The sequence below is a fragment of the Catharus ustulatus genome, chromosome Z, assembly GCF_009819885.2.
Source record: "Catharus ustulatus isolate bCatUst1 chromosome Z, bCatUst1.pri.v2, whole genome shotgun sequence".
In the NCBI taxonomy this organism is placed as follows: domain Eukaryota; kingdom Metazoa; phylum Chordata; class Aves; order Passeriformes; family Turdidae; genus Catharus; species Catharus ustulatus.
This window is the reverse complement of record NC_046262.2, coordinates 22,655,292-22,678,566: the sequence shown is the minus strand read 5'-3', so window position 1 is coordinate 22,678,566 and position 23,275 is coordinate 22,655,292. Positions and strand designations below refer to the sequence as shown.

At 40.6% G+C, this 23,275-nt stretch overlaps 1 protein-coding gene across 2 annotated transcripts; it reads right to left on the bottom strand.

The window, feature by feature from the left end:
- Positions 1-3,098: 3,098 nt before the first annotated feature.
- Positions 3,099-23,020, bottom strand: SLC30A5 (solute carrier family 30 member 5). Of its 2 annotated transcripts, XM_033085261.1 has the most exons (16): positions 22,715-23,020; positions 22,397-22,519; positions 19,990-20,056; positions 18,706-18,791; positions 17,242-17,329; positions 15,432-15,519; positions 13,943-14,019; positions 12,622-12,792; positions 11,630-11,918; positions 11,060-11,268; positions 9,875-10,032; positions 9,111-9,240; positions 8,500-8,719; positions 6,959-7,185; positions 4,956-5,084; positions 3,099-4,375 (listed from the first exon to the last, which is right to left on the bottom strand). In XM_033085261.1, exons 1-16 carry the CDS (start codon positions 22,786-22,788, stop codon positions 4,205-4,207), a joined length of 2,307 nt encoding a protein of 768 aa, XP_032941152.1. In that variant the 5' UTR covers positions 22,789-23,020; the 3' UTR covers positions 3,099-4,204. The 2 variants fall into 2 exon arrangements, with proteins under 2 accessions (XP_032941152.1, XP_032941153.1); XM_033085262.1 differs by lacking the exons at positions 13,943-14,019; positions 15,432-15,519.
- Positions 23,021-23,275: the final 255 nt, after the last annotated feature.

Here is a 23,275-nt window from a genome sequence, read left to right as displayed (position 1 = left end):
AACCGGAGCCGGGGCCGGGGCCGGAACCGGAGCCGGAGCCGGAGCCGGGGCCGGGGCCGGGGCCGGGATCAGCGCCATCACCGCCGCCACCGCCGCACTTTCAAACTGCACGGCTCCCAACGACTCGCGCCTGCGCAAAGCAGCGGCTTCGGGCGGGAAGGGCGGCCCAACCCTCGGCGGCCCAGCCCTCAGCGGCTCTGCCCTCGGCGGCCCAGCCCTCAGCGGCCCTGCTCCAGTACACGTAGGGGAAGGAGAAATAACACTGGCAGAACAATAGTCCTTCCCTCTAACCTAGAGCTCGCGTGGAGATAGAAAAAATAGATGCAAGCTGATAACGGGAGTAAAAAATAGACTGTAAAAACGAAAGGCTAAGTGAAGAGAGCCACCGCATGGACTAGAGACTTTTGAGGCAGTATTAGTATAGGACATAATATAAAGACTGGTCTTTATTGGAGGCTTCCAGGGCCAGACATGGAAAACTGTATCCCCCCCTGCCCCGGGGTGTATACAGTTTTATAAGTTTAGCAAACTAGCATAATTGACAGAATTCTCAATCAGAAGCACAAGCGATGAAATAATTCCCACCTGTTCGACCCTCTCTGAATCCTCTCCCACTCCCTGCCCTTAGATAGGAGCTAAACTTTGTGTTTGAAAATGTGTCTCAAAGAGCTGGTTCTAACCCTGGCTCCCAGGAAGAACCACAACAGTTGTAGATGTCCTCACATAGTTGCTTCACAGGTTTGGCTTATTACTATCTTCCACACCTGGGTCTTCAGACTCAACCAAGATAGCAGAAAAAGCCTGACATAGTATGTGTCTTCTGCTGGATCACATTCACATATTTCTATGGGATTTGGAGACTGATGCTCTGACAACAAGAAAATTCAGAAAATCGGTGCACACAGCACCTTCTTCCACAGCCCAGTGTGGGCCAAGCTGCAATCCTGCAGCATAGAGCACTGCAGGGCTCATGAGCCCTGTTTCAGGGCACCAGAGGGGAAGGCACGGCTGTGCTGCAGCGGGAGCCAAGCACTGGGCTGGGGAAGGGGCACACGGAGGCCCCAGAGGGTACCCTGGAGGGCTTTAGCTGGAGGTCACGAGCTGGCAGAGGCACGTTTTCCTTGGCAAAAGCCTCAGCATCCTCCCCGGAGCAGGGGCATGCTTGACACTCGGCTGCCCGTGGTCCCTCTTCAACTTGGCGACTTCTTGGCAGCTGGGCGCGCTTTCGGCTCAGCCATGCCGATGTCCCCCCATCGTGGAGGCGGTCACCGTCCCATTCTTGGGGACGGGCGGCGCGCTCCTCTTGCTCCAGGATCGGCTGCGGAGCGGGACTGCCGGGGAGGGCGAGAGAAGGGCGGTCAGCGGGACGGCGCGGGTGTGCCGCGCCCGGGAATGGGAAATCGGGGCAGCCCTGCAGGCAGCGCCGGCGGGCTGGAGGAGCGGAGCCGGGGCAAGACCGCAAGGGTCCGGAACCGAATGATTACCCGCGAGCCACGGCAACACCCCGCTCCGCACCGGCGCCCGCGTGCGCCGAGCCGGCCCCATGGAGCACGTACGGCGGTGAGCCCGCCGGGCAGCACACAAGCTGCCTTTAAAGCCTCCAACTGCCGCCGCGCCCCCGCAACTCGGGCCCTGCTGACGTCCCCATGGCTTCTGCACTAGGCAATAAAACATTAGTGGAAAACAATAGCATTTTCCTCCTTAGGTACAGACGTACTGCTCCCTCGGATTTCCTTTTAAACCTGTTTAATCTTTCAAAGTGTTTTGTTGCAACTCTCTGTATATGGACCTGGTGAGTAGATTGAACCTCCCGACGTCCTCACCCAGTATTAAGATATGAATCAACTGGCCTGCACCTGTGGTTTGAAGACCTGCCCACACAGCACAGTTCCATTAGATCTCATGGGGAATCTCGAACCCTTCTTTGGCAAATTATTGTCAGACTAAACAAATTTAGGATGGATGTTGTAAAATAGACAATGCTTATTCCCACTGTCTTCCTGCCAGGGGTGCCAGAAAGAACACTGTGCATGTGTGCTGGGTAACATACAAAAACCTACCAAAAGCAAGCTGAGACGCAGGTTTGCACTTGCCTGTGAAGTATCCAGGTATGAGCTCATCTTCACTGCCACTATCACAGTGCCAGCCACCTCGATTTGTTTTGAGTTCTGCTGCTACCAGCTGAAGTAGGAAATTGCCATTTGCTCAGAAGAAGCTGTGGCAAGCACAAAAGCTTTACAACTATGTTAAGATAATGATTTAAAAGACAGAATCACTTCCCTTTTCATCATCTTCTTGTCACAATGGGGTTTGCTGAAATACTGTCAAGTCTAGTACAACCACCTCAGAATATGAGTGGAACATGTAAACATTAACTGAAGGTTTTTGTCTGAAATTGGTTTCCAAATGAAAATATCACCCTAGTTCTAGACTGAGCATAACTGTACCTCATCAAGTGATGAGCATTCTGGAGGAGGCAAGGTAAGAAAACCAAATGTATAAATGGATAGAAAACAGGATCCAGCTTTGAGGAGGTGGCTGATTCTCCAGCGCTGTCCCAAGACATGAAGTGTCTTAACCTTCATCACTCTACAGAAATGCAATGCAACTTCTAGACATTTTCTGACCACAGTTTTCCAAGTCAGTCTTGTACTGCAGATAGTGTTTTAACATGAGAGCAACTTCTTCAAGAGTAACAAAACAAACCACAGAAGTTGTGTAAACAATCTGATCACAAGACAAACAGAATGGTTCAAGGACATCCCTAACTGCATTCCAGGTAAATTTCCTCCTATCATATAATTATGATATATCATAAATTATATCATAATATATCATTCCTTTATCACTGTTCTGTCCTTCAATTTCACTAATATCAAGTCCACTCTTACTGTTATGGTATTCAAGAACCACTGAATACCAGAAACTCAAAACCAGTATGACAAAACAATACTGCTATGATACAAGGGATGATCAAAGATGTATTCATTCTTGTTAACCACTGAATTAATTTCTTAAATTTCAAGGAAAATATTGACAAGCTACAGACAAGAAGAGGGGGCACTAGAAGACTGTAAACAGATGCAAGCACAACTACCTCTGAAGATGTATTTTATTACCTAATTGATAGGTTTTTGCTAAACACAGAGATTTGTTTCCTTTGCAGTATTAAGTCCTCAACATCCATAATTCTTTCTTAAAGGCACTCTTTTACTTTCCAGTAAAGAAGTCTCAATTTACTGTTCATTTCAGCAACTTGTCAAGTCCAAGACTAGTGTCACAGTTTATCATTCTAAACCTGAACTTGTTCCCTAGGTAATACATGGAGGTACAGTTGGCTACAGTGCATCTGCAGCTGTCGTGGTATTACTAAAAAAACTGAATAAAGTACAGGATAACATATCTTGAAGAGATGAAGTTTAGCTGAGTGCTAGGATGTCTACTGATTTATTTCTAGGCTTCAAATACTGCATTTGCAGTTAATCATACAAAAAGTACAAAAAGTTTTATTTTACAGAGTGGTTTGAGTTCTGATTCTGAATCTTCCCAGGAAAAAGTGTTTTCATTCTAACTCCCTTCTCTGTGTTTCACTGTTAGATCTGTGTATTTTGTTTCTTAAAAAATACTTTGATACAAATGTAAAATGGTAACATACATTTGCTCTGGTGCATTAAATGTAGAAATCAGATTTGTATGCTGAGACATAATATAAAAACTGTATATTGTCTAACAAAGTATGCAAAACACAGGACTTAATGTTTTTTACTCCCCATAATAAAGTGTTTTTTTTCATTCCAAGAGTCATCAAGCTATCCTTGAAAGAAAGAAAAATAGTGCCCAGTTGATTGTTTGCATTCCAATATAAACTACTTCTATTTCCCACTGCTAACAAGAAATTACAATACCAATGTTCCCCACTTTAGAGAAAGTGTGGAATCTATCTGTACTCATCTACAAGTTTCAAGACGTCTGTTTAATAAACACCTAATATTTAAGAATTTGATTATTTTCACATTTACAGTAAGTACTCAAGTCCTTATTTCCTTTATAAAAGCATCTCAATCCAATTAAGAAAGATAGTACACTTACAAAAATTCAAATATATAGTACATTTGTTTCTGTACATGTATGTGCAAGATCTCATACAAATATGGAATATAACAGCTTGACCATTTACATCTCCTTTAGCAAATACAACTGTGTATCACATGATGTAAGTACCATCTTTGTAGTATTTCATGGATTCTAGCTGCTGAGTCATTGCAAGGACATCTTGAAATCCTGTACTGAGTCCAGACATGTGTTGAAAATAAGCTTCCTTCTCCACTTGGACAGTTAAGTTGTTTACACCAGCATCTTTCAGAATTGCTGTGACCTGAACAGAATGGTACAGGTAACATTAGTATTGCACTTCACACGTATCTCACAGTAACTTGCCATATGCTGGCTCTGCAATGCTGTAAAAAAATCCCACATATCATTCTGAAGAATTACATTCTCTGGAAAGCAAAGAGTAGCTTAAGAGGGTCTGGCTTTGCAACTTCTGCACACTGGGAAATTCTCAGTGTCTTACATAAGGAAATATGTACCTTTTTGAGGAAAAGAAAAACCCATGGCAGATAGGTAGTAGTAATCCAGTTTTAGACATGTGATTCGCATCCAGATACCCCTACTGTTTATACCCTGTCTTGCAGGCCTGTTTTTACACTCTCCTTATTTTCTCAGAGCAGACGTAGTGCCACTTTCAGTCAGTGTTTTGGCAGATGTTCTAGCAAACAACTCTTTACATGACTAATTTCAAGCTAGCAGGCAAGGGGCAGTACAGCGTTAGAGACAAGCTCTGAGCTGAGACAATTATGGAGAGCTACAAAAAAAAAAACCATCATACATATCAGCTTGAAACTTCAGTCTGTGACCAAAAGGGAGATGCCGAGTCTAAAAACCTTGCATTTTACCTGCTGTACAATTCTCTGTTCCATCACATCGGATACCACTTGCACGTGTATTGTGCCTGCCACAACAGTTGCTGAGTGACACCAAAAATGAGGATCTCTGTAGGATATCACTCCCTCTATTTTCTGAATCTGTGAAGAAATTTCATTAGCAAAAATTAAGTAATTTTAAACTTGTACATGCACATGGCTATTGGTGGATAATATTTCACAAGCACAGCAGCTTTCCAACTAAGCTATATTCAGAAATATCTTGTATTGAAATATTACCTTGCTACTACTGTAAAATTCTAGAAGGTGAAAGTCAAACTAAATGAAAACCCCAGAAGAGCAATGCCAAATAGGATGAGGAAAAAAATCCCCTGATTTAATGAGATCACAGGAACATAAATGGACAGACTAATCAGAATACTGTTCTGGCATCTACCAGGGCACTTGTTACCTCATTGTTTAGCAGCTACACTTAGTTATCGTAGCTGAACTTTATTCAGAGACATAACTTCTTTTCCATAATATACAATTTTTTCAAACTGATCTTTGTTCTGGCTTGGCTGTGATGGTTTTTCAGAGCAGCAGTGCTTTGGATTTCTGCCTAAAACTGTTTTGATAACATACCAATGATTTAGCTGCTGCTGAACTGTTCAGGCTTTCTCTTTTCTATCAGGCAGTGTCAAGGCTTTCTATTTTTCCCACTTTGCCCTTGCTCTGGTGGATAGGCTGGGAATGAGCAAGAAGCAAGGAGGTGACATAGACAGGGCAACTGATCCAAGCTGTACCGAGGAATACTGCATGTCATTGTAACACCTTGCTCAGCAGTAAAAACTGGGGTAGAGGATGAAGGGGGGATTTTGGTTTCCAGGCTGGCTGTTTTTTGGGGACTGCCTGGGTATCAGTTTGCTTGTGTGAGGTGCACACTGGTTTTTTTTCTTCTTTTTTCCACTGCTCTTCCTTTACCTCTTATATTACTCCTAGAGTTTTCTTGCTAGTGCTCCCATCCCACTGGCAGTGGTGATGGCGGTAAAGGAAGAGAATGAGCAAGTGGATGCCTGGCTGCTGGACGAGGTCAACCTACAGCAAGCACATTGTTGTATTGTGAGGTAATTTTTTTAATGCTTTTGCTATTATCTTTTAATCAATTGGTCTTGGATTTTTCTCAAAAAATACTTTCTTTTTCCCCAGTCTCTCAGAATTACTGTTTTCCTTCATCAAAAAGTGAAACCACACTCTACATGTCACTTTCACTACATGAATCTGTCCCAGACAATTCCCACTTGTTCTGTTCTTTCTCATGCAGAACACATTTGCCTGTCTAATAACTGACAGGACACCATAAGGATAGTCTTCCTTGAAGCCTCTAGTTGATAGCACCCTCAAAAACTTTTAACTCATTCTTTTACAGAGAGGAGTTCTACACGCAGAGGTCCACATTAGGATTCTGGGCAGGAACTTCAAATGAGACAACAGCAAAGACTAGGTACAACCTCAAAGCAGACTGCCATACTGCACCAGACAGGAAGAGAACAGTGTAGAATGAGAAAATAATTAGAAAAAACAGCTTAAGTTTTGCCATCCCACCTATTGTGAACCAGTATACCCTTCATGAGATGGATAAATCAGAAAACTTGAAATTATAAACTCATGATATAATCCTGTAGCCTGAATGTTCGTAACAAGTTTAAGAAGGCTGCAGGTTTGGGGAACTACCATATTACTTTCTCAGTATGACAGTGTGGTACATTTACCAAACTGTTACCATACGAGTCTGAAATTATGGGCTACCCATAAAAGCAAAAAACAGTGGAAGCCTTTTTAGCTGCAAGTGAAATTTTATAGTTACTTTTATAGTTAACATCCTGTTACTTCTCTGCAAAATAGGTTTTAATCAACTTGAGACATGAAGTTGTCTAAGACAACAGAAGCGGTCTGACTGAACTGCTCAAGTTTAATAATCATAAAAAACTGTTACAGCTTTGTATGTTTACATACAAAACCATTTATAATTGTACCTTTTCTAAAGCAGCATGCAGTTCTTTCTCCTGTTCTGGAGGTATCCTCAACAAAAGCACTTGACAGGCATCTTTCAATAGTGGGATAACACTAAGAAAAATCAGTGTAGCAATAAAGAGAGAGCAGAGCGGATCAGCTATGAGCCATCCAAATTGCTGAATAAATATCGTGGATACGATAACACCAACACTGCCAAGAGTGTCTGCTAACACATGCAGAAACACACCTAAAACCAAAACAAACAGAATGATTAACAGTTCTGTGTAAAATGTATGTATATATTCAACAGCAGAAACTTAGTAAGGCTTACTAAATATCTTAAAGCCAAACAGTCTCTCTGCCCAGCTTGAGACAAAAAAGAGTAAATATTTAGCTCTTCTAAGGTTTAATTGCAAATTAATGTAAAAAACAATTTTTAAACTAGGGGGCAATGATCTAGGTAGGCATCCACAGACTAAAGTATATGTGAATAGTCTTTAAATTGTTAGTGGGATCTGTACAAAATAGCATAATCATTCAACTCTGTATATAAGGACTCACTGATTCCTAACAGAGAGTTAGAAGATCAGTGTACATGCACTGACTTGCTAATGTGGACACACATGAATGGTTGTTTTTTTGTATGCCAATTCTACTCCAATTTTACAAGAGAATTGCCTTTGTTCTACTGCTATGAATTTTTTACTTTCTATTGTTTTAACTGTGGGTTCATTCTCAATGGGCATAGAAAAATACTCTCCAACTAGGATGAGTGCTATTTGAGTGTCACGGTTTGAAAGAATATTGAAACATAAGTATAGGCAGACTTAAAAAATTACAGACATAATTAATATAGATAACCAGGGTAACCAACTGAGTTAGACATAAAATAACCTATGAAATATGAGACTATTCACCATATTCTGACAAGCTTACACAGAAAACATTATTTTAAAGGACATTTTTTTGTAATCCAGACAGCTGGTAAACTACTAGAGAAAAAATTCTATGCTGAACTTTCATATACAGTGCCCTTCTCAGTTAGCTTATGATTTCAGATTTGAAAGATTTTCTTCACCACTTTATCTTCTGAATGACAAATAAAGGTGTATTTTATTGCTGGTCTGTATTTGTTCTCCTGCTTCTTATCCCCTTCCTAGTGTTTTTATAACCAGCTGTGACACAATTCCTAGAAGCATGGTAGTATCGCTATAGACAGAGACCTTGTAATTTCATTTCCAGTTTGAACTTAGAAACAAGGATTTCAAGCTTTTTGAGTACTGTTTACAGAGACCATTATTAATGTTAGTGAGGACTATAGATTACTGCTTTTTATTGTTCCTTATGCATTACACACATATGCAGAGAAACATTTCACATTTATTCAAGGTAAATTCATAAATGGTTTGAGCAATTCCTACATAGGGCATTTAATGCCTGTCAGATCACTCCTTGAGAGTGTTTTTAGATTGAGGCATAATGCTGCATAGATCTGATCCTGAAAATCTTCAGTCTCCTAGAAATCATATACATCGCTTATGGTTCAACCCTCTGTACTTGCCTCTCATGTTGGTGTTCATGCCTCCTCCAGAAGATCCATGGGAATGTCCATGGCTGTGGCCATGGTCACTGTGCGAATGGCCATGCCCGTGGCTGTGGCTGTGGTGAGAATGGCTGTGATCATGTGCGGGGCAGCCTCCCCGAGAAGCCCCGTGGGAGTGTGCGTGGCTGAAGGCACAGATACCAACAAGGTTTACAATCAGCCCTCCAACAGAGACTGGCTGTGAGAGGGAGAAAAGTCTTTAACTTCACTGCATCCTCACAGGTATTCGAACTTATTTTCTAGAACATGGTAACCAAAAATACCCTGCAAGTAATTAAGGAAAACTGTGGAAGCCCACAACTTCTCCTCCGGGCAACCCGCTCCAGTGCCTTATGCTTTCGCAGTAAAGAATTCCTTCCTAAAATCTATTTAGTTCCTATATCTAACCCATACCTACCCTGCTTCAGTTTGAAGCCAATTCCCCTTCTCCACTAAATGCCCTGGCAAAAAATTCCTCTCCAGCTCTCCTGAAGGCTCCCTCCAGGTATTGGAAGGACTATCACCCTGGAAATAAACATAAATTAACCATTAACTGCAAAATTACACTGAAACAGAAGGACAAAACTTACAGTTAGCATGTTTGTATCTATGTCTGGAGGATCTACCAATCTTGCCACTGATTCCATGAAGACAAAGAAAGCAATCACCATCAGAAAGAGGCCATTAATAAATCCAGAGAGAATTTCTACACGTCCATACCTGAAAATAATCATAAATACTTTTAAGAATGAAAAATGGGTACTCTAAACAAACGTCAAAGTAATAATAAATAAATTTATAATTCTTTCAATACAGCATTAAGATTGTTGTGATTTTGTTCTTCAATGTCACAGAATCATGCCTCAATTTCTGAGGGCTTTTTTTTTTTTTCGATCAAGAGGTTCTCACTTTCCAATTGTCCAAACTCCATTATAATAAAACAATATAGAAGTATTCTCTTATATATACTGCCCATTCAGGGCTTCAAACTACTAAACAAACTGCTAAAGTTTATCCTATTAAAGTTTAATTATATCAGCCAAATATAAATCTTTATATGAACACTGATTTTAACACAGATTTTTGTTTGACATAAATGCCTAGCCTGAGGTAATTTCTAAAGAATATTCAGAATGATAAAAGTTTTACTTGTAGAAACAAATGAAAATTACATTTCAGACACATTTTTTGCACAGGTAAACAAAGAATAGCATGAGCACAAATGGAACAGAAGAGACACAGCAAAAAATCTACAGAAACATGCATTAGGAAAAATATCCCATAATACTAGGACATTCTGAAAATGAGCAAGAGGCAAGTTTCAAATAGTCCTTGAAGAACCCAAGATACATACCCATATGAAAATATGCGAGTTGCTTTCCACCTTGTCATCAGAGCTGCAAAAAGCCCCATCACTAACGCAGAACAATCAAAAAGCATGTGAAATCCATCAGAAATAAGACCAAGGCTATTGGTCCATACTCCATAAAAAAGCTCCACAAAAGTGAAAGCCTAAAACAAAACAGAGTTTCAAATTCTCCTTAAGTATTAACTTATGCATTAAAGTTTTGGTAGATAGAAGGATATTCTTTTCAGAGAGCACTCAACAGTTTTCAAGGATATTGTTCTAAGTATTTCTAGACCATTTTTTCTCTCCTTTCTTTGGTTATGCATTCCAAGGCTATAAAGAGACATTTTTGAACCTACTGCTTTAAAGCCTCATACATAAAAAAACAACTCATTACAGGAGTAAATTTTTTGTTTTGAATTTTGATCTGACATTCTGCAGACAAAATTCCAGGCATTTCATCATTAAAAATGTAAGAGCTCTGATCTGATACATTCTTAGTATAAAAGTAATGCTGTCTATAAATCTGTTATGCCAACATTTTCTTCACCAGTAAGTTGTCTGTTTAAATCTTAGGAGTTGGCTCTGAGAAAGGTACACAAGAAAACATTTTTAATACCTACAATTACCTTGTACATTTTACTATTATTAATCCATCTGCCTAAAAACTTTTTTCCAATCTTTCATATTCCATAATGGAATTCCTTATAGTTAACAAAGATACTTCAAGTTTCTCCCCTTATTTTCCTGAAGATATTTGCAAATGAGGTTCTATCAATTTTGCTTACTGCATCATCTTTCCCTATTCAAGAGAGAAGCTAAAAATAAAACTAACCTGCTCCAATATGACACTAATCAATCCCACACTTTCTATTTTATTGTCCCCATCCTTATCAGTTTCACTGAGGCCTTATCAGTTTCACCTTATCTGCTGGCAACATTGAGGTATCTCAATCTTAAACATACTATCATACAAGTATTCAGTTCTTGGTATAACCCCTACATATAGAACCAGTGCTCTACTGGGACAACAAATCAGTGACCACTACTTATATTGCTCTGTCAAAGGTCACTTTCAAACTGACTGATTAGAGGAATCTTTTAAAGAATAACTCTTCTTTCTGTATTATATCTCTATATATAATATATATATAAAGTGATTGGAGTTGAAGGAAAAAAACATGCACTTACCAGATTGAGGCACAAGAAGTAGAAGATCTGTCGAGAATCATACTCTTCAAGGATTTGTTTCAGTGACTCCTTGATAAACCGGGGCAATGACTGGGAGCTTTGCTGTAATGCATCACCCATGAAGTTATAGAGAGGAGTGCCTTCAGGGGAATAACCAATAAGGGTACCCTTCTGCCCTTTCCTGGAGGGGGAGGACAGGATATTGGCAGCTGCAAGGAAAGTATTGAAGTTTTTGTTGCCGTTTCTAAGCTTCACAGCTGTTTTAAAATGTGTTTAATCAGCAGTCAAGGTTTACATAAAATTTTCAGGCAGCAAATTGATTGTCAACTTCATCTTGAAGTTTACTATTAGATTTCATTGTTATGTAGAATTAGATCATCACTTCCACAACAGATTGCATTCTGTTTTTTTTCTGTAAACAAACAGTAAAAAAGCAAAAAGCTACGGGCTGCCTTACTCAAAAGAATCTATAAAAGCTTATCCAAAGGAATTCCACACACCTCAATTTTCTGATTGGCCTCCCAGTCACACAGAACACAGATTTACTACAGTTTAGACAAGAATACGTACATAAAACAAAGAAGACTGCACTCACTACCACCCCTCCAGAAAGAACATGCTCTGTGCTTTCATGGTGTGGTGGCTTGTTCATAGCTCGAAGCTGGTCTGTTATTGGATGCGTCCAAAAGTTTCCAAAAAGCAGTGCACTCATGAAAGTAAGAAAGGATCCATATCGAGCACATGTAGAAGCTTCCATCTTCACAGAGCATATGGACTCCACATAGAAATCCAGGATCACAACAAAAAAGATGACTGTCATGAAAGGCATGATGAGAGAAGACCAAGACTCCACTTTACTCTGCAACAAAAAATAGATTTCAAACAGAACTGCCTACCAGAAGAGTGATTGTATTTACAGCATTAAATGTAGTTCACTTGAATTACAAGTGTTTTCACTAATCCATAAAACATACATACTTTCTGTACTTTCAATTTATCATATAAACACATAATTCCAGATATAAAAAGAGATGTTTATCTAAAATACTTTATTTTAAATAGTTTCATGTTTGTAAAAGGAATTCCAGATACAATGCCATGGTTGCAATGGCCTACTATCCTGATACACACAAGCATAAAGAGCATTTTTAAAAATTAGAATAATTATCTACTTCTTAGGGATAAAAGAGCACTGTATTTATATAGTCATTAACGCTTGCGTAATGTTAGCAGATGAACCCAAGATATAACATCTGAGCTAGAATGATGAAATACAGAAATACACAAGAGAGGAAATTCAAGTATCACACAGATAAAAAAATAAATACAGAAGAAAAGCATAATGGAAAAATTTCAAACGAAGCTTACTATAAAAATAAAGACAGCAACATTGGTAATTTTAGAGATACTTTAAAGGAAAGATTTAAACTGCAATTCACAGGCATTACAAAAAAAGATTTATCTTTGTACTTATTTCACAGACATTACAAAAAAAGATTTATCTTTGTACTTATTTCACGGACATTACAAAAAAAGATTTATCTTTGTACTTATTATCTTACCTCTGTTGTCAGAGAGAGAACAATAACCCATGGGCACAACAGAAGGACAGAAACAAGATGAGACAAAGCCTGAAGACGTTTGGCTCCACCTACATCTACAGATAGTTTTCGGGATGCCATGTGGAAACCAACCTTGCAGCACAATGCCAGTACCAGAAGCAGTACTCCACCCTGGAGATATAAAGGGATTCCATTAGCACTTCTCAAGTACCAAAAACCTCACACAGTGACACTTAAAACGAGAAAATATTAATGTGCTTTCCTTAAACTGGAAACAAAAGCCAAAACTAGGATATTCCTGTAATTTTTACTCTAGCAAACAGCAACATAGCATACATGGTTGTGCCTTAGCACTATTCTCAACAGCCTAATATGAGGTGAATTTTAAAACTCTCAATCCTATTAACTGGCATACACCAGCAGCAAAATGGCAGCAAACAGCATCTGAGGAAGAAGAAAAATCACCCACAGTTTTTCCATCTTCCATTATTAAAAACACGTTGAAAGCATACATAAACCCCCAAAGATTCACATCATCTTATGCTCTAGACATTTCATAACATTTTCATCCACTTACAATTGAACACACCCTATTTCTTCACAATACACTCTTTCAAAATTGTTCTTCAAATGAATTACAAGATACACAGCATCTCATCTCCCTTAGATCACCCTTGTTTTTTTGCATCACTAACCGGTCTTTCTAATATTTGATTAATTTTTATATTAATACTTTTTCAGCTTCACATTCTCTCCTGTTTTAGTCCTGACTGAAGCCACTTCAGCAAGACAAAGCTAACATAACTCAATCAGCTAGGTCAACCTCACACAGCCACGTTATGATATTCTGCTATTCACACCACCAATTACAATTGGACTATTTCACTGAGAAGTATCAGAATCTGTGTCTTCAAACACAAGTCTAATGTAAAGGAAAGACTGGGGAAAGCTAAAGATGCAGAAACAAAATACCAGCCCCAAAAGTGAGTAAGAAGTGGTTTGCAGGCAAAGCATTATAAACACCCAGAGCACTGATGACAGAATATTTAATGGTAATTTTAATGAGACTTGCTAGGCTATGCATTACAGAAAAGTCCTTATCAGCTGTAGAAGATGAATACTGTATGGTTTGGCTTGCTGTATTGAAGCTCCTCGTACTCCAATCAGTGTGCAAAAATTACAGTGCTAGTTCAGTTCCAATATGGAGTAGGGATGTTCAGCCTTTAGGTTTTGGTTTAGGGCTGAATTAGCTCTGAGCTGGTGAGCTGGTGTTCTTACCTACAAAACGTAGATATAGATTCTAAAATACATGTTTATTTACCTTGTGATCTGCAACACCCAGGAAAGCAATGATTGTATACAGAACATGAGTAAGGGCACTGTCATGATGCCCCTCAGCTAATTAAAAATTAAGGAAGAGTTTAATTAAATTTTATTTTCTTTTTTTTATCCAAGAACAAGAACAGGCAAAGCTAGCAGAACATAGAAAGAAGAGGTAAGCAAACTGAGCTTTATGGTGTGTTGGCATGTGCAGGACAACCAGGGGATCAGCCCCAGCCCTCAGCATGGATTTGTGAAAGGTAGGTTCTGACTGACCAACCTGATCTTCTGTGATGGAGTGTCCTGCCTTGTGAATGGAGGAAAAGCTGTGCATGCATGGACTGTAGGGCTGTTTAATAACTTTATCAATGATCTGAATGAGGGGATCAAGTGCATCCTCAGTCAGTTTGCAGGTGACACCAAGCTGGGTGGGTTACTGATCTGCTGGAGGGCAGGAAGGCTCTGCAGAGGGATCTGGACAGGCTGGATCATGGCTGAGGCCAATGGTGCGAGGTTAAACAAGGCTAAAGCTGGGTCCTGCCCTTGGGTCACAACAACCCCAGGCAGTGCCACAGGCTGGGGCAGAGTGGCTGGAAAGGACCTGGGGGTGCTGGTGACAACAGCTGAACATGAGCCAGGGTGTGCCTAGGTGGCCAAGAAGGCCAATGGCATCCTGGCCTGGATCAGCAATAATGTGGCCGGCAGGAGCAGAGCAGGGATTGTCCCCCTGTACTGGGCACTGATGAGGCCACACCTCAAGTGCTGTGTTTAGTTTTGGGGCCCTAAGTACAAGAAGACATTTAGGTGCTGAGGTGTGTTCAGAGAAGGGCAACAAAGCTGGAGAGCACTTACAAGGAGCAGCTGATGGAGGTGGGTGTTTAGTCTGGAGAAAAGGAGGCTCAGGGCAGACCTTATCATTCTCTACAACTATCTGACAGGATGCTGAACCCAGCTAGGGGTAAGATATTTTTGACAGGACAAGAAAAAATGGCCTTAAGTCGCATGAGGTATTAGTATTAGCATTGAGTAGATTGAGTATTAGGAAGAATTTCTTCAGAAATGATTATCAAGCATTGAAACAGGCTGCTCAAGGAAGTGGCTGAATGAACATTCCTGGTGGTTCATAAAAGACATACAGATGTAGCACTTAGGGATGTGATTTAGTGGCGGGCTTGGCAGTGCAGGGTAAACAGCTGGTCTATTTTAGGATTCTGATCACTAAAAACTAAGTAAATTCATCAATAAGGTTCCAGAATATACCATTTAAATCTGTAATTCCAGGTTTTAATTCTTCCTTTGAAAAGTTTATTTTCACCTTGCTCATTTTTACTGCCCATCTGTAGATGTACTACTTTTTCTCAGGATATTATGATGAGATGATCAATTGAAAATTTACTTCAAAATCACTTCTAATTATAATTTTATTCAGTACACTCAATTTCACATTTTCTCTGCTCCAGTACTAAGAGTCACATAACAAGAAAGGATACGATGTTCTGCTATTTTAGCCATGAGGTCGTCATTATCAAAAAGTAGTAAGCAGATAATAGCTATGATGAAAAATGCAGCACCTCTTGTCTGTAACAAACAAACAAACAAACAAACAAATAAACAACCAAACATCAAGAAATCCCAAATATTACTAAACTACTACAACAGATTACTGTAAAAAAATCCAGGAAATAATTCCCTTCCTTCCTTGCTTCCTGATCAATGTAAGCATACTTCAAAAGGAAAATCATGAAATAAACCCCAAATATTTTAAAGAACCTTGACAATATAATTTCACGTTTTTTTTCTGGTTTTCAGACTTACCAGATAATTCAGACATATCACCACTGTAGCAATCTAGATGCCAGTATCTTATGAAATTTAAGTGTGATTACTTTCTTCATGGGGTTTTTCTGCCTGCCAGAATGCACTGCTACTTCAACCTGATGATTTAATATTTTGTAGCATTGACCAGCCACAAACAGGATCTGTACAAACTCCTGAATTTTGTCTTATGGGACCTACAGTCTAAAGAACTATGCTAAGATATGAGAAAGAAAAGCTCTAAAGTGCATTTGTGGGGAAAAAGACAGAGGTAGCTATGAAATCCCAGCTCCTAAAGCTTTCACTATCCAGACTTAAACTACTGCAATTTTTGGTATCCATCATCTTAGCTAGATACTGAGCTCTATGTCTGAAAAATCCTATCACAATTTATCTTTTAAAGCCAAATAGACCTATCACATTCTTGTTGCAGAAAGTTAGCTGACCAGTTCATTTCATAAAGCTGAAACATTCAGAGGAAAACATTACTGCTCCCTTGTTTCTGCTGCCTTAAGATATGCAGCTTAATTGAAAAATGTGGCCCACTAAGATACAGATGGACAAAGAATCTCTCTGAAGCTCCACATCTATCCTCTTGGTAATCGGCTGAAGAAAGTAACTCGTCTTCTTCAGCATGATCTTCATCCTGGATGCCCTAAGCTTCTCCATTTGCAGGAGGTGAGCATAGAGTGCCAGAACAGATGACTGACTGAGACTTTATTCCAAAGGCTGCCTGCAAGTGCTTAGGGGACTCCAGTGCAGTAATGAGACACAGATTTCAGAACTCCCAGTCTGAGATGGCACCAAAGTGAGACTTCCCTACTAGCCTCAAGTATATAACAGGAGACATTTTCCTCCACCTGTTACTGTTTTTGAGTGAAAGTGCTCAAGAGTGCTAGGTATTCTATTTAGGACAGATAGGGCACATTTAGAAAACATCTCGCAAAAGTACGTGCAATAGGACTTGAGACAGAGCATGCCTCAAGTATAGATCTTCAACTAAATGAAAGGGTCTAAGTATTCAGCACACACAGGATCATGCAGACATAAAAATACTTAAAGAACTTTCTGGCAGAAAGAAACAATGCATTGAAGATTCTAGGCCAGGAACTGGAGACTGCATTGCTGGACTTCAATGCCTAAGGTCAGAACCACTACATGCACAGATGTTCTTTTGTCAGTTTGAACCCAAAATCTTATTACAAAGAATGCTCAAGTGCAAAAATAAGGTTATTTTCTGCCTATAAACAGAAAAACTTCTCAGGTATCTGCCATGGATATCCAACAGCTTCACTTACTGTTTCTCTCTGTCAATGCCATATTTATTATTTCTAGTAGTACATTTCGTAATTTTACCACTAATTGAACTAAAAAGCACATTTTCTATGAACACGGATCTAAAACCCAGTTTGTTTCAGGCAAAGAAGTACTTGAATTTATAGGATTCAGTATGTTTTGCATTTGGTAAAAGAGATTTTTAAATACCTTTGCTGGTCCTCCACCTGAGCTTGTGAACAAGACACTAAGGAGTGACAGCACAACCACATCACTGTGCTCAAACAGTAGCAACGTCCTATAAAAACGAAATAAATACTCCATTTACAATGAGTTTACCTACAATCTTGATACACACTATTTCAGCTAAAACTAATGACACAACAAAGATTTATCCTGTGATTACAACACCAGATTTAAACAATTTAAAAGAGAAAAACACAAATCAGTTTGTCTTCACCAGCAACAGATCTAGTGGCAGACAACTATATGTTACAAAACAAGAACGGAATTCCTAATTCAAGGAACAGATTAAAATTATTAATTTACAGATAACTTTAAATTTCATTTTCTTCTAGCAACACAACAAGATACCAGCTTGCTCAAGATGGAGTTATTATTCTCACTGCAATACCTACTCTAAACCTGTTTCTGCTCCCAAAGAAAAAAAGATGTCCTGTTCTGTACCACAGCATCCTGTTCATTGAGGTGCTGATGACCTAGTAGCTTATGCCATCCCAAAACCTCTTAATTGCTGAGAACCAAAAATTAGAGCTTACATCCTACCTCCTTCAGGCAGCAGAGGCTAACTAACAAGCTGTACTGGCAGCTTTCCTGAGCAGAACATGAAGGCAATTACTGCTCTCAAGTTTGCCAAATGCTTTTAGTCTTCTGCATAGCAACACAACATGCTAGGACCCATGCAACTGGTTCTGTTTGGGAAGACTGTGAGCATCCACAAAGACACGAGAGTATTAACTACATTAATATTACTAGTATTAGTATTATCACTCTCAGGTATGCCTTCTGCTGTGTAGATGATAAAAATTCACCTTCATAAAATGTATCATTTAAAGCTTTACTTTCCTCTCTCTAGTAAAACATGCTTTCCAACATACTAAACTCCATTTTTGGAAGTCTAGCTACTCTGTTATAGTTACTCAGACACATAGCACAAATGGTTTTACCTGTATATGCACTAACATTACTCAATTTCAACACAGAGTACACAGCCAACCAGAAAAAATTGTACTCTGCAACAAGTGCAGAAATTGATTCTAGTAGCCTGTCAGAGGAGTACCAGCTGCTACCATGAGCCATCAAGCTATGGACTTCAAACAGGTAAATAAACAGTTGGGATTATGTTAATGAGAGCAGGGAAGCAAAAAACTGCACTAAATGACCTTGATGTATCACTCACACCAAGTCTTCAAGAATTTCACCAGCATCTCATAAATGTAGTTGTTCTGGTAGAAGAAAATTACTATTTCTGCAGAAATTATATGTACTTTTTCCCAAGCACTAAAGATTTATAGGAGAAAGGGTTCAGTAAGTTTTTGGATATACATCAAGTGACTAGCAGCATTGTCTGACAGACAGAAAACAAAAAACAAAGGAGCAAGACAGGGAAGGATAATTAAAAAAACCCAGTATTTACAGTAGATATGTATTTACCTCAGTGGTCCACAAAGAGTAAGGCCAAAAAACCATAAGAGTGAAATTATACATCCAACAACAGCATGCTTAAAAATTTTGATCCACTACAAAAGAAAGGTATTTCATTATCATTTTCTACAGTTTCAAAACAAACACTCTATTACTAATATTGTTTTAGCACAATAGTTGAAGAAATTGAGAAGAAAACATGTGGTTTGCAAGTTCTATAATTATAATTTAAAGCATGATTATCTTCCTAGATACCTTGCCAGGCAACTATACTATGAATCAGAATTTTTTATACTGTAGTACTAGATTCTGTAACATTTGTCTAAGTTCTCTTCAACAAAAAGCCTGAAAATGGTAGAAAAAAACAGGTCCATTTACCTATTTTGTAATCTATTGTATATATTGGATAAATATAAAAAGAACTGGATAAAATGTACAAATTCAGGCAAAGACCTTATGCCTACAAATATTTACGTGTTATGTTATCTTTTCAGGAAGCAGGCTTTAATTCAGATATTCAGTTAATACATTACTAACTTCAGATGCAAGTTTTAAAATAAATTATTTCTGGAAATAATGCTAAACAAGGTGCAGCACCTACAACAAACATCTTCAAAATCCAGCATCTGAATTTTTTTAGTGAAAGTAAAACCACATATGGACAGATTTTTCTGAATTCAAATAAAATACGGCATTTATTCCTGTTTACATTTTAAAAATTCCACCATACACATCTAGATCATTAAAGCAGTTGACACAAGGAACACTTTGAGGCTATGCTTCAGATTCTGTCTACTTAGCGTGTGCACTGGATCAAGTTTTTGTGCACACAATTACATAAACCCAAGATGAATATGAAGCAGGTGAAGAAAAATTAGTTGTTACAAATCAGCAGGTTCCAACCCGGCCCTACTCTGAACTCCTTGGGATACTGGAAACTCACAAAGGTCTGATGAGCACTTGTTACGTGCAGAAGGGACTATTCTGTTCTGAGGCACAAGGCTGGAGCATTTTGACATTTTGGCAGTCCAGAAATTATGTTTAACTGCCAAAGTCAGCTAAGTAGACTAAGTAGTTTTTGGAAAACCACTCCTTATGGTAGATGCCTGCTTGGCGATAAGACCAGCCTCTTCACTATACTCTCAAAAGCTGACAAAAACTAAGAACACTGAGTTAGTTGCATACCTCTAGAATCTATAGCCACATCTTTGTTTGCCTTTTGATTTTGGCAAGAGCTATAGTGCCAATAATATTTACAAGGATGCAAGTCACTCTTCACCTATGCCAACTCACCTGACGCTTGGTTACCACTTTTCCAGAAGAAAACGGTTTTTGAAACAAAACCATAAAAAAAGCAGACCTGTCAAAAGCAGAAAGTTTTCTCTATTAGTTTATTAGCAGTCAGCTTTTTACTCAAACCAAATCTAAACAACTAGGTATTTCATATCTGGTTAAGTTTACAAAATGGCTTCCTATCCATTTTATCCATTAACAGGCCACACTGACAACAGTCACTGGTTTTATTTTCTCTGCTGCATTACCAGTGTCAAATACCAGTACTAGAGTGATGCCAAATGAACTTCAGTCCTGGGCTACTTCAAATGCCAGTACTTGAAAGAATGGCTAATGATAAGTCAACCTGTGATTTACAAAAATCAGAATAAGTGACCTCAGAAGTTTTGAAGAGAAATAATACTCTATTTTTTATTAGCAAGATAGGTATACAAAAAGGCTTACTCATATATAGAATGCTGAACACTCAGTCCTGTAGGAACAGAAGACACAGCACACAACTTCTTCAAGAGGGATCAAAAGTGATGGGCAAAAAAAAACTATACTGCTTGGAAACAAGCAAGAGAGAAGTCCACAAATGTACATAGATACGAAATAAAAGGAAAAAATGAAATTCCAAATGTTTCAACTCTGTCGAGTTTATTACATAAATGCTCTTCCACATCTCATCTGGTAAACACGAAGCAGGATTTTGTGTGCAAAGACTGTTTCTGTGCATTTGCTATCAGTTTTCATACCTCACCCCTCAATCTGGGAAAAACAGCAGCTGAATCACAAGAACTTTAGGAATACAAACTATAATAAAGAAAGCTTACCTTCTACACCCTTGTTAACAAAATTTGGACATGCCTGAGCATCCTGGTTTCAGCTTGGACTGAGATAAATTTTTCTCAGTAGATGCTACTAGTGTAGTGCTGTTGTGGAATCAGTGTGAGAACAATGTTGATAACAGAGTTTTGGCTGCTCCTTAGTGCCACTTATTCAAAGTCAAGGACTTTTCAGTTTCCCATGCTCTGGCAGCAAGCAGGTGCAGAACAAGCTGGGAGGCAGAATGGCCAGGAGACCAGGCCTGAAGAGGCCAAAGGGATGTTCCATACCAAAATACCATATACTTAGTATATAAATGGTCTGAGCTACTCAAAAGGATTATGGTTTGGGGATGGGCCGTCATTGTGTGTTGAGCAGCTGCACTGTGCATCACTTGTTTTTACTGGGCTCTCTCTCTCCCTTCCTTTTATTACTGTACTTCACTTATTAACTGATTAATAATTTATTAGCTTATTAATTCCAATTACGAAACTCTTCTTATCTCAGCCTGCGAGTTTTATTTTTTGTTTTCCTCCTCATTCTCCTCCTCAGCCCCCTTGGAAGGGAGAAGCTGAGAGCACATTTGTGTAGTACTGGAGCAACAGTCATACCATGACCAACAGCACTGTCAGAACAGGCCCAACTTTGAAGCTGGAAAAACACTGAAGTTTCTTTAGGGCAGATAGGCCTTATAGAGACATGTGGAAAGACTAGACAACTGCCAATGATATGAAAAGAACAAGTGCTGGATTCTCCATCTATTGTGGGGTATCCCTGGTTGTATGCACAAAGCAAGGGACAAAAGGCTGGATGGTAGCCCCACAGAAAGAAATCTGGAAGTCTGGGTTGATGGCCAGTTGAATATGGATAAACAAAAAGGGCCAGTTGTGTCCTGGGGTGCATTTGCATTCAAGCACAGCATCACCAGCTGCTCAAGAAAGGTGATTATCCTGCTCTGCAATGCACTGATGCAGACTATGCGCAGTTTTGGGTGCCTCTGTATCAGAACAATATCAAACTCTTATACTCTGTCTGGGGCAGGCAGCCAAGATGGTCTCAAGGGCAAGAGGAGCATCTGAGGTTGCTTGGTTTGCTCAGCTTAGAGAAGGCTGAGGGGTGACCTCGTGGCACCTTCTCCAGTGGAGGAGCAGATGTTGATATCTGGTGACCAGTGACAGGGTATGGGATGGAATGACACCGCCTTAGGGTAAATTCACGCTGTGCATTAAGGAAAGGTTCTTCATTAAGAGGGTGGCCAGCCACTGTAACTGGCTCCCCAGGACTGTCACAGTTCAAGCCTGTCAGAGCTCAAGGACAACAATCTTGATCATACGTTTTAGTTTCAGGTAGTTGTGTGAGGAGCAGAGAGTTGAACTCAATGGACCTTATGGGTCACTTCCAATTTGAGACATTCCAAGATACTGAGATTACAGTGAACAGAAATGTGAACCAAAACCACTGCTATGAACAGAGTGCTTCCTGAATTCACTATTATTCGAGTAAACGGTAACAACAACGCAGGGTTACAACCTTGACGCTGTCAAAGAACACCCAAAGTATTACGCGTGGGGGATAGGGGCTCCACCCCCTGCACACTCACCCCAGCTGCACTACGAAGATGAACTGCACGAGATGGACCACTTTCAGGAGATCATAGGATTCAAACAGCCCCATGGCTTTCAAAACCTTGGCGAAGCACAGCAGCACGATGTAGCGAGTCAGCCTGCAGAAGGAGAGAGGTCGGTTCGCACCTGCCACGCCGCCGCACGGGCCCGGCCCCGACGCCGCAGCAAAGGCCGCCGGCCCGCCCGCCCCCGGGAGGCCGCGGGGCGATGCCCGCTGCCCCCTGAAGAAGGGACGGGGACGGGCCGCCTGCCGGAGCCAGCAGGGCGGCTGCTCCCCCCCACGCCGCCGTTACCGGGCGCTGGGCACATCCACAGGCCCCAGCGCGCCGCCGCCGGCTAGGGCCTGCCCGCCGTACGGCTGCTCCATGGCGGGACGGAGGGAGCGAGCTCCCGCGGGGAACGGCTGCGAGCGCTCAGGAGCTCAGACGCGGCCAGCCTGCCCTGCGCTGGGAGCACCGCATCGCCCGCGGGCAGTGCGGCGGGGAGAGAACGAGGAGAAAGGGACGGGAATCGGCGGAGCGGCACGGGAGCCGGGAACGGGGAACGGGAAGTACGTGAGGGAGAGCTCCTGCCAGCGCGCGTGCGCGGGAGCAGTACGTTGGCGCCGCGGGGCGGGGCCGAGGCCGTGAGGGGCGGGGCCGGGGCCGTGAGGGGCGGGGCCGAGGCCGTGAGAGGCGGGGCCGAGGTCGTGAGGGGCGGGGCCGGGGCCGTGAGGGGCGCGGCTCTCTCCCCTCGAGGCGGGGCGGTTGTAATGGAAAATTTTTTCTCTCTCTCTGTTTTTTTAATGCAAATCAGTTTGTTTTGTGTTGCTATGGCACAAAGCTCTCCGCTAGTATCAAACGTCGGGAGACGGT